At 37.8% G+C, this 15,722-nt stretch overlaps 3 protein-coding genes across 5 annotated transcripts; 2 read left to right on the forward strand and 1 right to left on the reverse strand.

The window, feature by feature from the left end:
- Positions 1-244: 244 nt before the first annotated feature.
- Positions 245-2,694, forward strand: spag16 (sperm associated antigen 16). Its single transcript, XM_077737640.1, has 3 exons — positions 245-1,189; positions 1,535-1,639; positions 1,779-2,694. The coding sequence occupies exons 1-3, from the start codon at positions 269-271 to the stop codon at positions 2,424-2,426; spliced, it is 1,674 nt and encodes a 557-aa protein (XP_077593766.1). The 5' UTR covers positions 245-268; the 3' UTR covers positions 2,427-2,694.
- Positions 2,624-6,408, reverse strand: c17h18orf54 (chromosome 17 C18orf54 homolog). Of its 2 annotated transcripts, none has more exons than XM_077737641.1 (16): positions 6,223-6,408; positions 5,845-5,900; positions 5,582-5,714; positions 5,348-5,498; positions 5,096-5,263; positions 4,886-4,997; positions 4,749-4,812; positions 4,554-4,674; positions 4,390-4,475; positions 4,182-4,290; positions 4,002-4,094; positions 3,849-3,927; positions 3,702-3,759; positions 3,367-3,510; positions 3,191-3,243; positions 2,624-2,998 (listed from the first exon to the last, which is right to left on the reverse strand). In XM_077737641.1, the coding sequence occupies exons 3-16, from the start codon at positions 5,711-5,713 to the stop codon at positions 2,860-2,862; spliced, it is 1,509 nt and encodes a 502-aa protein (XP_077593767.1). In that variant the 5' UTR covers position 5,714; positions 5,845-5,900; positions 6,223-6,408; the 3' UTR covers positions 2,624-2,859. The 2 variants fall into 2 exon arrangements, with proteins under 2 accessions (XP_077593767.1, XP_077593768.1); XM_077737642.1 differs by having other exon boundaries at positions 2,624-3,011.
- Positions 6,409-7,264: 856 nt separating this feature from the next.
- On the forward strand, positions 7,265-15,171 carry mbd2 (methyl-CpG binding domain protein 2). Of its 2 annotated transcripts, none has more exons than XM_077737643.1 (8): positions 7,265-7,501; positions 7,580-7,722; positions 8,535-8,694; positions 9,386-9,526; positions 9,819-9,909; positions 9,981-10,158; positions 11,580-11,720; positions 14,627-15,171. In XM_077737643.1, the coding sequence occupies exons 2-7, from the start codon at positions 7,613-7,615 to the stop codon at positions 11,695-11,697; spliced, it is 798 nt and encodes a 265-aa protein (XP_077593769.1). In that variant the 5' UTR covers positions 7,265-7,501; positions 7,580-7,612; the 3' UTR covers positions 11,698-11,720; positions 14,627-15,171. The 2 variants fall into 2 exon arrangements, with proteins under 2 accessions (XP_077593769.1, XP_077593770.1); XM_077737644.1 differs by having other exon boundaries at positions 7,593-7,722.
- The last annotated feature ends 551 nt before the right edge of the window (positions 15,172-15,722 follow it).

The following is a 15,722-nucleotide window of genomic DNA, read 5'->3' on the forward strand; positions in this document are numbered from 1 at the left end:
ACTATCTGATCTGTTCAAAATTCCCATAAACTCACATTAGCTTGTATGTGTATAAGTGTTTATGTTCATAGTTTTGTTTCAATAATGCATATCAACAAGTCATCTTGTTTACATTATGCTGACATAGTTCATGGGTCTATATCCACAATGGATTGCGAGTGACGCCACTTATCTATTGCATCATTTCGAGATATAGAAAGATATATTGTTTTCTGAGCGCATGGTTACCATAGCAACCGCCAAACAACAAGACACCAGGAGAAGGAACATGTCAGCAGAGACTACAGAGAGAGAAAAGGGAGAAACGAGTGACATTTCTCTCCTAAAAGACAAGGCTTCTGCTGTCTCCACTAATGTCACAATTAATGAAAATTCCAAAGAAGAACAAATCAGCAACATCCCAGAGACGGTTGACGACTTTGTCAGAAACTTCCTCCAGAGAATTGGCTTGAGCAGAACTCTTGACAGTTTTGAAAGAGAATGGTACAGCTCAGCTCAGAAACTATTAACAAAGCCCTTGGAGACGGTTTCTCCCGCAGAAGGAACCCTAGTCTTGCCGGATGCCCTTACGCATAAGCGTCTCCTTCAAACCGAGTTGCAGAAAGTCTACAGTGAGATCAATTATTTGAAACAGAAAGTGCTATGTGCAGGAGACAACCTAGTTAAGATGCAGAGGGACAGAGACCAACAGCAGCTGCAATGGCAGATACTTCTCGCCGAAAAGAGTCATGCAATGGAGGATATCAAACGGCTGAAAAAACGTCTATCAGCCTACGAGCCAGCCTTGAGGGAGCTGGATGGCAAATATGAGGTAGCTCTACGTCACAAGATGCTTATCAGCTTGGAAAGCGAAAGGATGCAGAACACCTTGGATGCTAGACTGAGTCATGAAAAATCCCTAAACAAAACGCCAAGAAGCATCAAGAAGAGCACGGCTCAAGGCCGAAGCACCGCCAGGAACACCAAAGATACAGAGTTGCCTATCTGTAGCACGCCATTGAACCTGCAGAGCATTCGGGGGAATCCTGAAGAGCAGAAAAAAACAAATTTATTCACTTTTTCATATTCAATTAAAGCCCATACTCTTCCGGTGAGCTGCATCAGCCTCCACCCGGAAAAGAAAGTCCTGGCTAGTGCAAGTGATGATTGCACTTGGAAGCTGTGGGCACTGCCAGTTAGCAGAGAGAAGGTAACCACATTTCTGCACGATATGGGTCTTTGGAAATAATTGTTGGGAGAATTGTAATAGAATCATAAGTGTAACTGCTGGGGTGGCCAAAATATGACCAATTTTAAGTTAACTGATGAAAATATCATTGGATATGGCCTGCACAAGAAGCTAGAGTTCAGCCAACATTGTTTGTTTTAACACCAGAGGGAGCTAGTCACTTAAACAGAGGAAAACCTGGAAAAGAATGCATTTTAACAGTATACATTTTCCCCTGTGTAACATGAAAAAAAAATCCAAGTTGGACATTCTTTGATTTGTTTAAAAATTTGAATTTATACTTACAATATTTTATGTTGTCACCAGGTGGGACAGATGGTCCTGACAGGTGAGGGACACGCCGATTGGCTCTCCAGCTGCAGTTTTCATCCAGAAGGAACTAAACTTGCAACAACTAGTGGAGACACTACAGTCAGTTTCTATTCACTTTTTTTCACATGAAAAGCATTTACATTTTTTAAGTCATTGCCTGCCATTGACAACAATACAAATCCAATTCATTAAATCTAGTGAATACTCCTCACTAATACTTACACTGTGTTCCCTGCAGGTAAAACTCTGGGATTTTTTTTGTGGACGCTGTGTGTTGACATTTACCGGTCACAGCCAGCCCACCTGGGGGTGCTCCTTCCACTCGTGTGGTCACTTCTTGGCCTCCTGTTCCTCCGATAAGACCGCCAAGCTGTGGGACCTTAACAGTCAACGCTGCCGGCTGACGATGCGTCGCCACACGGCATCCGTGAACAGCGTCTGCTTCCAGTCCTTCTCCAATATTCTCCTGACTTCATCAGCAGATAAAACCCTTTGCCTGTGGGATGTCAGACTAGGAGTGTGCACGACAACCTTTGTTGGACATGAACATCCCTGTAATCACGCTGCTATAAGCCTCGCCGAGGACGTCATTGCTTCATGTGACACTCAAGGAATTGTTAACCTGTGGGACATGAGGAAAGCCACTTCGGCCATCAGCAAGATAGATGCGGGGCCCCTGAGCGCCAATCAGGTGGCATTTAGTCCATCGGGGAAGAAGCTGGCGGTGGCGGGCAGCGACAATTTGGTCAGATTGGTGAACGTGGCTTCCTGCACAGTTTGTAGTCTGTCAGGGCAGAAGGACAGCGTGCAGTGTGTGATATTTGACCACACTGGGGGGACTGTCATGTCTGCAGGGAGTAATGGGCTTATTAATGTATGGAATTAAACAATTACTGAGTGTTGAACCTTGTAGAAGAAAATGTCAGTCATTTAACCAATAAACATGGGTAATTATTAAAATTGATCACAAATTTGCTACCGTTGAAATGACCACCTGGATAAATGTACTTGAATCCTAAATAATTGTTATTGTTTTTTAAATGACTATAGTAGAGCTAAGTAATTACATCATTTAAAAACATGTTTGATTATTTATGTCAATATTCTTTTTTATTTTGGCAATTGTGGAACTAATTCAAGTCAATATACACAATAATAAATGGATAAAAGGCTAATATTCTGTGTACAGATGTCATGTCTGAAAAATGTGACTAGATGAATAAGTGTTAACATTGATTACACTTCTTGGTTCCTTTTGGCAACAACCTGCTTAACATAAGGCTAAAACTATGATAACAGCAGTAATGCTGACACCTGACTTAATTGGAAAACTGCAACATGACTCTGTCCGCAGATGCAGAAGAATACCGTCCTTCATCTGTATCCTTCTCCTCATCCTCATGTTTTGCTCTTGGCTCATCCAACAGCAGCTTCAGGCGATTGAGGTGATGCAGAGCCCTGGGTATGAAAACTGTTTTTAAATTAATTCACCCACAGTGGTTACAATATTTTCATAATATTACAAGCAATGTGTTGTGGCTTGATAAATTTACCTTTAGGGCATGATAGAAATTAAGTGCTACATTATTTTCACGTCTGGTGAAAATCTAAGATTAATTTCTGAGTGCAAGATGATCATAAAGTGAATACCTTTGTAGTGAGGGCGTGCCAGATAAAATCTGTTCTACTTCATTTTCAGGCATCTGCAAATATAAAGACGGTTATAGAGAGTGCTATAGAAAAGAAGCTTGGTATTTTCTTATAAGACAAAAACATGGACGCGACTAATCACTAATTTCTTTGGGAAAATAAATAAAATGACATACCTTTGTAGTTTCTTCACTGCAATTAGGCACGGTTGCTTTATCTTTTCGGTGAAGCTCCGCCTCCACAGCCTCCAGTCTAAACATCATTTGTTTGAGAGCCTCCAATGGGCCGGGCAAATCCTGTCCACCACTGCAATCCTGAGTCTAGAAAAAAATAAGCAAGAGCAAGATGTGACTATTGAGGCAACACTAGAACCCTAGAGTACTTTTATTGTAAAATAATGCACCTGATGGTGTTTTCCTTATTCATACACTAATTTAAAAAACACAGGCAACCCATTTTTGGAGTGAATTTCTCTATGCTTTTTAAGTGATTAATATCAAAAGGACCCAACCTGCATGGTTTCCTTTGACAGAGCCTTGCTGATGAACTCTGCAGCTCCAGTTGAGTCTCTGTATCATCAATAGAGCATTTCAGATAAAATACTTTAACTAGGGATGAAAACAAATCGTATTTGAAATGCAAATGTAGACACTCTTACTCTGGGAGTAGGGCATCATGGGAAGTTGAACAGAGAGGAATTTCTTCACTGTTCTCTGGACTCATAGAATCTCTGCGGACTAACAAAAAAGTATTAGGTAGATGTAGAGATAAAATACAATAGGCTTTTGTTTTTATTATTTACTTATCTTACCTGAAACTGCATTACTTTCTTGTCTTCCAAAGCTCTGAGATAGAGAATTCAGCACTTGATCTGCTTTCTGAATGAGTGACTCTAGCCGATTATCTGCCAAAATGAATTATATAAAGTGAATGGCAGGATCTGTTGATCACAAGTTTTTATATTGTTACGTTAACATTTTCAATAATTTACCTTGAAAAAGAGTTTCTGTAATGTCTGCACTTTTTCTCTCAGAGGCAATTAAAGAAATCTGTTCAGCAAACTGGAGCCTCAAATCTCCTAGACTCTGCTTGGTGTCAGCCTGGTTTTTAAATGTAAACAAACAAAACAAATGTTTAATTTCCATTTTTATCTTTTTTGCACTTGCAAAAAATGCATTGTCAACATTTTGATCATTTACCCAAGTAGGTGTCCTGCAATGATCCGGTTCCATATCTGCTAACCAAGATGGCACTTTGCTTTTTAGTTTTAATGGCACAACATCACCTTAAAAACATACAAATAAAGAATACAATCAAATTTTAAAAAAGACTGGGTTTGCTAAGGCATTAGTGTTTGGCTCACTAGTATCACAGTCGTTGATCACAGGAGGCAAACAACTGCTTCCAATGTAGCTCAGGTTACGGTTCACCCTGGATGGTAAATGGGGTGCCGGAGCTGAAGCCTGCTCTGGTCTGTGTGCACACTAACAGATAAAGAAAAGTTAGAATATGCACCAAAAAATAGTGTTAAAAATCAAATACAGAATGTGGTAATTACTGTTAAGCATCTAACAAAGGGCACGTCTTGTTTCAAAGTGGGAACTTCGGGCTCTCTAATACACCTAGTGGATAAAATAGAAACGTCAATATCTCAAATTAGATATTTAATGAAATTATGAGGGTGAAAGTTCGAACCTGCAGCTGATGCATTTTTGGGTTGAATGTCGGTGGGATATATTAGCCTTTGCTATATTCATTGGGGTGGATGAGACATAGGCTTGTGGGGATTCAGACTGAGAAAAGTGACCTGGATCAGAAAACAAGTAATTTTGTTGGATTGGTGAATGAAATATTGAAAACAGTTTTGTTTATTGTGCATGTACAGAAAGTGATGGCGTAACCAACTTCGGATGAAGGCTGTTGTGTGAGTGACAGGCATGGAACCATCACGGGGGATAGACAGCAGTTCGTCTGTTGTCATGGAAAGTCTGTCGTGATTGTCACGGTGATGGAGGGAGCTGACAGGAAGGGTCAAGAAATCCACCTCTCTGTCTGTTAAATGTTCCTTGAGAGCTACGAGTAGAAACACAAAAGAAATCTTTTAGTGCTGGAAAATACACCCAGTATCCATTTTCTACACTGGTGGTCTTGAGTTACCCGATTTATTTCTCCGAGTTCTCATCCTAGGTTTTCTCGGGGTGGACATTGGACTTTGCGGCAGATGCAGTCTTCCTGATGACTCGATATTTTGACTGTTGTCAAAGTCAAAGATGTAGGCGTCCAATGCTGCTGAGGCTGTTTCATATTCCTTTAGAAACACAACATTGAAAATGTCATAATAAATTAGTATTTTGCAAATATCTGTACTTTGAACACTGAAACAAAAGTTACCTTATCTCTGTATCTGAAAGTTGTATTGAATTCAGGTGATAGTCTGCTTTTAAAGTGACCAGAACTTGATAGCAATGTAGTTACTGTTGACTCTGGAGATACAAAGTCACTCGCAGGGCTGGTGGAATCCATCCTGACAAAAACAACAATTGACTGTAAAGGTTAACCTTGTGTAATTGAATAATTTATTGCTATATATATTAACCAATGTTAATAGTGAGGATCAATATACTTGTATTCCAGTACATAGTATTGCCCAGTACCTGTTAAAATGCTGCTGATGATGATAGACGTCCAATCACGTGGCTCTGTTCATCTTCTGTGAATTTAAATGAGTTCATCAGTAATTGCCGTCCAATCAATTTGAAGCATCCCACCTCAAATGGATTTGAGTTACTAAGTGGCAGTCAATGTATTAACGTAAATTTTGGGGAAAAGACGTTTTGTAGTTATAACGTTTATTAATAACAAAGGATCGTTTTTATTCCGTCTTTGCCAGCAAACATGTACAGTGAAAACCTTATCCGATGGTTGTTAATTTAACAGGAAAACTGTGATGAACGACATTTGAGAAGTTACAATCTGCTTCTATTGCAGGAGTATTGTTGTGGACTTAAGTTTTTAAGTAAAACAAAACTTACGCCAAACTTCGCAGTATCCCATTCCTTTTGGGCACCAACAGTCAACTTTGTGCTTCTAAAGCTTGATCATTGAAGGATACCGATATACACAATATTACACAAAAGATGCTCTAAACTCAGATTAGCAATGGTAACGTCTCTTGAATCTGTTTTGCATTTGGGTTTTGTCCTTCCCTATTGGTTAGACAAGTTTGATAAAAAAACTTTTTGCTTAATAACTTTATTTAAATCCATAGTTATACTGCTGGACAGTGACACGAGGGGGCGCTATATTTTAACTAGCTTGCTTGACTTTATACTATTTTAAGGGTATTGTTTACAAACTTAACAATAAACTTCAAGTTAATTTGAGAAAATTAAGTAAATGGAATATTCTCTTTATTTATGTATTTTCTTACAGGTGTAATGCAAATCTGAAAAAGTGGAAAAACTACTCATTGTTGTGAAACTATTTCAAACATTAAATGTAAGTTTTTTTTAAGACATGGAGGAAAAGAAATGTCCTCCACAACATTAATGAAATGTGGAAAATAATAAATATAGAAATAGTGATCCTAAATCATACTTTTGGCTGCCAAGGTTCCTGGGTGGTGTCGACCTCTTCCCATGATGTCACTGTAATGAAGCAGAGATGTCAGAACAGTAGAAGGGCCTTCCCTCTGTTTCGTTGTCCAGTCACCAACTATTTGCTATTGTTTTTTACCTCTAAAATGTAATTTTTATTGAGAGATTATTGGTCTACTTTATACGTGTTAAAACTATTGTTTGCATGATTTCAATAGGTCCTTCTTATTCTTCACAACACCTTTCAAGTTGAGTTGTTGGTTATGTTGATTGCTTAAGTTGTAAGTTCATTCATGGATTGGCACAAATGTATTGTGCCAGTATGTATAAACATTAGGGGTGCGTTTTCACTTTTAGAACATGCATTTTTAATTATTCAGCTTGAGAGTTGGCCTTTCCTACAACTGTGCAAGGTATACTGATGGTCCATGCTCCAGTAGCTTTCGGTTCAGAGAGTGATAGGTCTGTCTTAATAGGAGATCTCTGAGGACGTCGAGGCTGACCGTGACGTCACGGCCGAGCCCGAGCCGGGCCCTCCGTTAGCCCCGGTTGGGACTTCGCATGACGTTTGTGGATGGTGTGGTGATCAAACCATCCATATTTTCGAGAAAAGGGGCCTTTTCATTCACGACAGTTTCACGGAGCACAAATCAAGCACCAAAAGCAGTCGGGTGGAGGCGAGGCGGCGATCCGGCCATAACGTAACATCTGTGACGTAAGTACTTGTTCCGCCTGGGTTTCCTCCACGTTAGTTTGCCTGGAGGGCCACCAAATGATCATTGATCTTTAACAGATCTCAACATTAGGATCGATAAGTTGTGTGCTGATGGAGAAGAGGAAATCTGACTGTCCAGCTCTGCCACCAGGCTGGAAGAAGGAAGAAGTGATCAGGAAGTCCGGTTTGAGTGCTGGGAAGAGCGACGTCTATTACTACAGGTATTCACTGTCCTGTTATAATTGGTACTTGGGTCAGTGATCAACCAATGACAAAAGTCCTGGACTCTAATCACCTGTCTACAGGTCTCGGCTATACTTGTTTTTAGTGACAAATCACCCTTTTAGTGATTCTAAAGAGTCCTTGAAGATGAGGAGTTGTAAAGTTTAGAAAAAATGGTCCTTTTCCCTTCTAAATAAGGGCTGTCAAACTCAGTTTGGTTGGATTTGTTTATTTTTGGCCCAAAAAGTTTTTGGCTGATGCTAGATGGATTGGACGTCTAATGCTGTCAATGGTACTGAAAGATGAGCATCTACATGCAGTTTATGTGAATCGGACATGTATTGATGTCAATGGTAGGCAATGAGTTACTTTTACATTACTTATTGAGTAGATTTTTATTTGTTACAAACCAAGTGCTTATCCAAAACTCAAATGGCCTTAATCCAAGAAGAACATCACCGGAAAACTTGATATACAAGTCAAATAGTGGCGAACTGTTGTCGCGGTCATTTCCTGTTGGTCCGAATGAGTTTTTTGGCACAAACATCTGTGCCGTATGCATGCAGCGTCACTTCCTCAGTCTGCAAGTGCATCGTGCTTTACTTTCAGTTTGGTTTCTTATATGACTCATTTTTTCCTGCCTGAAAAGCAGTCAGCAGGTCAATTTACTGGAAAAGCAACAAAAGTCAACCGCACATTTTCATGATGTTTTCTCCATATATTGTCAATCTTACATACTGTTTACTAGATTAAAATTAACACAAGGAATTGTGTATTTCTGACTGTCTCCATTTTGTCTTTGTACATTTAGTCCAACAGGAAAAAAGTTCCGAAGTAAACCACAGTTGTCCCGTCATCTTGGAAACTCAGTGGATTTGGCATGTTTCGATTTTCGGACTGGAAAAATGATGCCTGGCAAACTGCAAAAGAACAAACAAAGACTCCGACATGACCAAGCCAACATGGCAAAGGTAGTAATTGGGTTTGAACCTTGTCTGTGTGGGTGGTTCTTTAACTCCGTGTCACCAGATTATCAGATTAACACATTTTCCTGTGAAGCAGTTTGACAGGTTGCCAAATCAGGTGACAGGCACTTGGCATTCACTCACCTCTTTGCCATCCCGGTAAACTTTTTTGGTGGCAAATTTGGACAGCATTGAAAGAATGAAAACAAGCATTATGAACCTTGGAATGGGTATTAAATGATATAGTCAAAGTGATGGATTGCTCATGCTTTAGATGTTAATACATAAGATTTTAAGGGGGTGTTCCAATTGGGAAGCAGGATTTCCTGTCACTTTGTTCCAGTTCCAACTGTGATGTCAGGCTTGTGTGCTAATGTGCACGTAGGCTATCTGCACTAAATATAACATTTTGTTTTAAGGAAACACGTAGTGCATTTTCAAAGAAGGCCTGTTTTGTCTAATGTATAAATTATCATTGCAAAAAATAAAGAAACGTGTCTGGGTTGAGCAGGATCAACTTTTATAAGTCTCTTAGGGATTTGATCAGCTTTACAACAATTTTTTTGTAGCACTAAAGGATGTGATGAGCGTGTAATTCATAGGCTTACATATTTTTGTCGGTATCTATTCAATTCATAGCAATTGCAATTTTTTTAGGGTTGATTTCTAACATCAACACTGTCTTTTTTCTATGCAGGGAGGTAAGCCTGACCTGAACACGACACTGCCTATCAGACAAACGGCATCCATCTTTAAACAGCCTGTTACCAAGGTTACAAGTCACCCGGGAAACAAGGTTAAAACAGACTTGCAGAGAGCAACCGAGCAGCCTCGACAGGTTTAAACACACTTGTCCTCTGTCTGTCAGTCTCTCTTTTAGGGAAATAGTTCTAACTTTCAAGCTCTTTATCCCTGTGAAGCATCGTTTTTTTTTCTGGAAATTATAAGACAAACTGCTTCTTTGATGGAAAAGATAACAACAACTACTTTATTATCACCTAGCAACGTGAAGTTTCTAGATCAGTGTTAATTTGGGGGGGGTTAAATATTTTATTAACACATTTTTCAGTTCTTGCTTACTTTTTAATATATACATAGTTTCTGATGAATACACAACTTCATGTTTGCAGCTCTTCTGGGAAAGAAGGTTAAAAGGTTTGCGATCATCTGATGTTTCAGAGGAAGTTCTTCGTACAATGGACCTCCCCAATGGCATCCAGAGTAAGTTAAAGGAAAAACAAAATCCAGCACAGGGATTTTATGGTGCGACTGGACTTTTTTTGCCTCTCCAGGCATTGGTCTTCACTCAAGTGATGAAACTCTGCTGTCCGCCATCGCCAGTGCGCTACACATGAGTTCTGCGCCCATTACGGGACAGACGTCTGTGGCAGCTGAGAAGAACCCAGCGATCTGGCTTAACACGTCCCAACCGCTTTGTAAGGCCTTTACCGTGACTGACCAACACATCCGGTGAGAGTCTTAATCTTACTACTATTTTGTTTGCAATGCAATTTGCACTCAATTTTACAGCGATCTATTTTTTATTTTTTTATTCTTTCCATCACTTCACTTCTTAGCAGAACATAGACATTAAAATTATTTTGCAACTTAATAATATACCATATATTATTTATCTCTCAATATCTTCTTTTTTCTTGGTTGTGTACAGCTACTTAAAATTCAGTTCACTTTCACCAATACACAATGTCATTCCTGAAATAATATTGAAGTGTTTCCCTTATATTACATCGAAAGACTACTTTACTATTACATGTCCATTTTTCCCCCGACATTTCATTACACGTAATATAATTCCAAATCCATACTGAAGGGGAAAAAGTCGGAGTTGAATTACTACATGATATAAAACTGACATCCAGTCAGCAGTGTATACACAACATTTAGTTTTCCATGCATAATATATGATTTAGCTGGTTATGCAGGCATAACAATAGGGGGCACTGTGGGGACATATTTAAAGTGACAGTCTACAAGTGTGTGTGTGTCCAGTGGGCAACAAAACTAAGGGAACAGCTGGTCAAATCACTAGTGCAGACTCATTAGGATGTAGTATCTGTCTTCTCTCCTCTCAGGCCTTAACTTTTCTGTTATTTCCCTTCCATATATTGCTTTATCTCCCCCATATTCTTCCATTTAGACCTATTTTGTTTCCAGCATCCCTCATTTATTATCCCACTGATTGTTTCTGTTTCACGTACAATATTTGCCATATTTTATGTTTACGTCCAGTCTTTGTTTTTCCATCTCCATCACTCTTTTCCTATTTCCCACTCCTCCTTCCTCAGTCATCCTCTGATATCCCCTTCACTCCCTCCAGCATTTATGCCTCCTGTGCTCCCCTTTTCTTATCTCTTTCCACCATTAATTTCCAATTCTCTCCCTCTTCTCTCCTCTTCTCTCCCTCTGAATGTGCTTGTCATCCTAAATCGCACTCATTTCTTTTCTGCCTTCGTGCCCTCCTCTTCCTAGTCTGCCCGTGGACAGATACTCGTTCAAATTGTTTAGAGCAAATTGTCCACGGCATGGTTAAGTTTCAACTCCATTTGTTTTTCAACCGTTTCAGCCTCAGGATACTTTCCCGGGAATTGCCTCCTCTTTAGATCCAACACTAGAACCTTTTATATAGGTATTTGATATAATTTGTCCATGTGATGACAATATATTTGTTATAATCGGGTAATCATAAAAGAACTTTTGTTATAGATCATTGCCAAATCACTAATTTGGGAGGGATTGTCAAGTTCAATTCAACATCTGTAAATAAGTTTTTCTTTTTATGGATGTCTTAGCCTGTCAATCTAATCTTCTGGTTTAAAAAATAAAGGTTTATAATAGGAGTTCCTTACTCATCTTAGTTGTTTCAATTATAGGGAGCAGGAGCTGAAGGTCCAACAAGCAAGAAGAAGTCTGGAGGAGGCACTGATGGCTAACAGCTTGGCACAGGCTGCTGAAAGTAAGACAGAGTTGTTGGAGGGGAAGGTGGCTTAAAAGAAACAAAGAAAATAAGACAGGTAAATTATTTTTATCTTATATACATGATCTTAAAACAAATATACACAAATTTACATAATATAGAGTAGCCCACCCTGTGTTCATCATTAAAAATACCAACTTTTTTCTGTTTAAATGTTCCCTCCTGCTCTGACAGCAATAAAAGTCCAATTCATTTAAAGTGGGAGGGTTGGCAGCGACCTGTACTAGTGACAACTCCTTTTTAATGCGTATATTATAGTCAATGCCCTAATTGTCTGTGGGCAAGTGGTTGTTTGACACTTAAAGAAAGGCTTTAGTTTATTATCTTATTTTATTTTTATGTTTTCAATATTTGTTGCCCTCCAATTTAAAAGCTTTTGAGGTCCCGTGTGGTACAATTGCGGGAGACAGAAAATGTGTCAGTTGTTAAATACAGGACACGCTCGTCTCTGATGTTTACTCTAAAAGCCGACGGAATAAGGAGTTTTTTAAAGCACATTTGTTTTCTGTGGAGGGAAAATTGTCGATTAATGCAGATTTATGCAGATTGGCTGGTTGGAATTCGATTGAGCAAAAGAGCCACTGAGAGTCGAGGAGTGATTACTAATGGGCTTTTATAGCAGGACCAGGCGAGTGGACAGTGGCCAGCTAATGTGCGTCTCCTGGGTTGTGGAGCAAGACTTTTAAATCTTGGCTGCCATCACACACTCTTTGCATCCTGTTGCTGAAAGTCGGCTTGTTGCCTCCTCATCATTTATAGTATTTATGTTGCTTTTAAGGGTCAGTTGGTGTTTACAATCTGCTGTGATTTCTTATGATGCGCTTATGGGGAAAAAAAGGGCCAGTAAGCGGTAAAGGTCTACATAGTTGGACGGCACCCATGCTGCATAATTAATAATACCATGAAATGCTATAATCATTGTGGAACTTGTGTATATATATATATATATATATATATATATATATATATATATATATATATATATATATATATATATATATATATATATATATATATATATATATATATATATATATTTTATCTCAGATATCAGGAGGAAGAGCAACTATAAGTTCTGCCGCATATTATATATATATATATATATATATATATATATATATATATATATATATATATATATATATATATATATATATATATATATATATATATATATATATTCAATTTTTTTGCACTCTTAGCGTACACTTTTTAAAATTGTAAATACGATTTTAGAAAAAAACAAGAAGTTATAACACTGAGTACATTTACTGAATCTTATTTTACTCTGAGGGAAATGAAAAAATGTAAATGCTTTTGAGTAAAACAAAAAACATAACAAACACTACTAATTATTCAATGTTTTCAGCTTCGAGCGGCAGCAGTTACAGAATTAATTTTCTTTTCGACCTATGCTACTGGATTAAGATTCACATTTGGAATTGAAATGAACTGTTATCGCTTAAAGAGTCTCAATTTGAGTTGAGTAGGACAGACGTAAACACTTAACATACTCAGAACCTTCATTTATGGATTTCCCATTAAGAAAGGGCTACTAAGACAATGACAATAAAGCTAATTAATCTTTTCTTTTTGACTGGCAAAAAAAAGGGGATGCACTAAATGCTCGACTTTTTTTTCCCCCCATAAATGTGCAGACTGGCTTTTTATCTGATCGAGACAGAGATGCCCGCTGCTGACTTAGAAAAAAAAAAGACTCAGACGCTTTGATAGGAAAACAGTGTCAAATATTCACACTTAACTGGGTTTGTGTGAGAGGGAGATTATTCTCCGTATATCTTGTAATTTCCAAAAGAAGCTGATTCAGACTCCTACAGCATTTCCCAGCTCTTCCTAATTAGTGGATGTTGAGAAGAAGAATTATCTCCTTCAAAAGCCTTTCATAAAGCTGATAACCAGTGAGTGCAACGTCTGCTGTCAGTCATCTGAATTGCCTCGATTGAGTAGAAGATTATCAGGGTTTTATAATTATTAGGAGGTAATTAAGACCAAGATGGGGATTGTTGGCTTTACACTTGAAATGATTGAAACCAGAAAAAAAGCTCAACAAAAACAATGGCAAATGACATAAATAAAACAATAATTAAAAAAAATATATAACAGTAGTCATCACAAACTATGAATTAAAATGGAATTTAACATGCAATAAATCACCAGGAAATATTTAATTCAAAATTTGGGATGTTTTTACTTTAAAGGAAAATGTCTCACATTGCACCAAACATACTGATGTCAAAAATATATTTATTTTTATATTTTGGGAGCGAATCACTTGGAATTATAGCCCCACCCATCTTTATAATGCTTTCTCTTAGGGATGGGAATGTCATCGGGTTAATGGGGAAGTTAATGTTAACGTAGAAGCTCTCTACATTCATTTTATTCCTCCCAGATGCTAATGTTTATTCTTCTATAATATATCACACGTTGCCCGTGCTGAGTGTTTTCATTAAGTGTGTTTTAAGGAGTTATTTCGGGAGGGGACTGAGTCTTTAGAAGTAGAGGGGAAAAGAATTCTGTCGCATGAAAAGTTTCCTCACAAGTTGACCTTTTGATGTGAATGGAAGATAGAAAAACATGGAATATTTAGTAAGACGCCTACACAAAGTTGGATTTTTCTGCAGTGGTTGGAGTTTAATTTGTATGGATGTGCGGTAAGTTGTATTTCGCTCCCTCATTCCCTATGAAATGATAGAAGTGTGCTCTAATAATGCATTGAGTTGAATTTAAATTTAAGGGCAGTTGGGAGTTTTGGGTTATTACACTTTTTTTCCTGAGTAATTGGTATGATATAAACTTCTTATATTCAGTTTTCCAACTTTGCTTTTGGGTTTTGTCTTGGCAAATGAATGAATTAAACATATTTCAACTTTTCAGTTATTATATACACTGTCAGTCACATTCATTTTTATCTCTTTACAGAGTTTGTCTCTTCACCATCCTCAGGTTTATCATAATCTTCAACCCCCAAACAAACCAGCAAAGCTGAGGCCACGCCCCTTTCCAACGCATCTTTCCCCAAATGAGGTGATGTCAAAATGGAATATGAGAAAATATGAGGAATAGCAAAACAATGGGTGAAGCAACACAATTGATAGACAGTCATAGGAACACAATGTGCCCTATTAAAATATGGAAAAAAAGAGCAAGGCTCAGAAATCACCAGGTGACCAATTTCCAAGAATTTTAAATTATTTTGAGTCCGTTTTTAAACTTTTTAATTATTTTTTTAACTAAACAATATCCAAGAAATTATTTGCAAACTGCTGGACGGCTTTTGCTAACTTCTCAATTCTGCTCTTTTGGCTTTTTTTGTGATATCCATATTTTGTTTGATAGAATCAAAGTTTTGCCATTAAATATTGGTAGAAAAAAATAACTTATTTAGTATCCATTTTCTACCTTTAAAGAATGAGCCATGTACATTTTTAGGACTGAAGAAAATAAATGATGACTATATTCACACATTTTTTTTGTCTGTTGTTGTATTCAACGTCATCCAAAATGTAGGAATGAAAACATCATCTATAATTTTATTCAGAAACAACATTTTGGCTACAGAATTTATGACACAGTCCAGAATCTTTCAAATATTACATTTTTCTATTGCATATTTTCTACTGTCCATATGGCCAACATTGTGAGTGGTTTGGTGACAAAGAATTCCGATGGTAATGTCCTCATGAGCAAAATTTACAATAAGGAAAATGTATTTAAAAAAAAAAGAATCATTTCACCACAGGATGATGGTTGAAAGCCAGAATAGACTTGTGGAAATTGTATTTCTTCCGTTCTACTTGTCAAAGCTGTGCTATCTCAAAGTCAATTACTATGATACGCTCCTCCTGTTGGAAATGTTGCTCATTGTCATGTACTATTGTAATGTACTGCATTCACCTGCCACTCTATGTTCCGATTCCTTTGCATAAGCGTCTCCATTTCATCACAAATCTCTTGTTTACGCAAACGGTCTACAGGAAAATTGTTGGATCAATTCAGCAATGTGCCATAAAAGTGA

Source organism: Stigmatopora nigra, chromosome 17, assembly GCF_051989575.1.
Source record: "Stigmatopora nigra isolate UIUO_SnigA chromosome 17, RoL_Snig_1.1, whole genome shotgun sequence".
Taxonomy (NCBI): Eukaryota; Metazoa; Chordata; class Actinopteri; order Syngnathiformes; family Syngnathidae; genus Stigmatopora; species Stigmatopora nigra.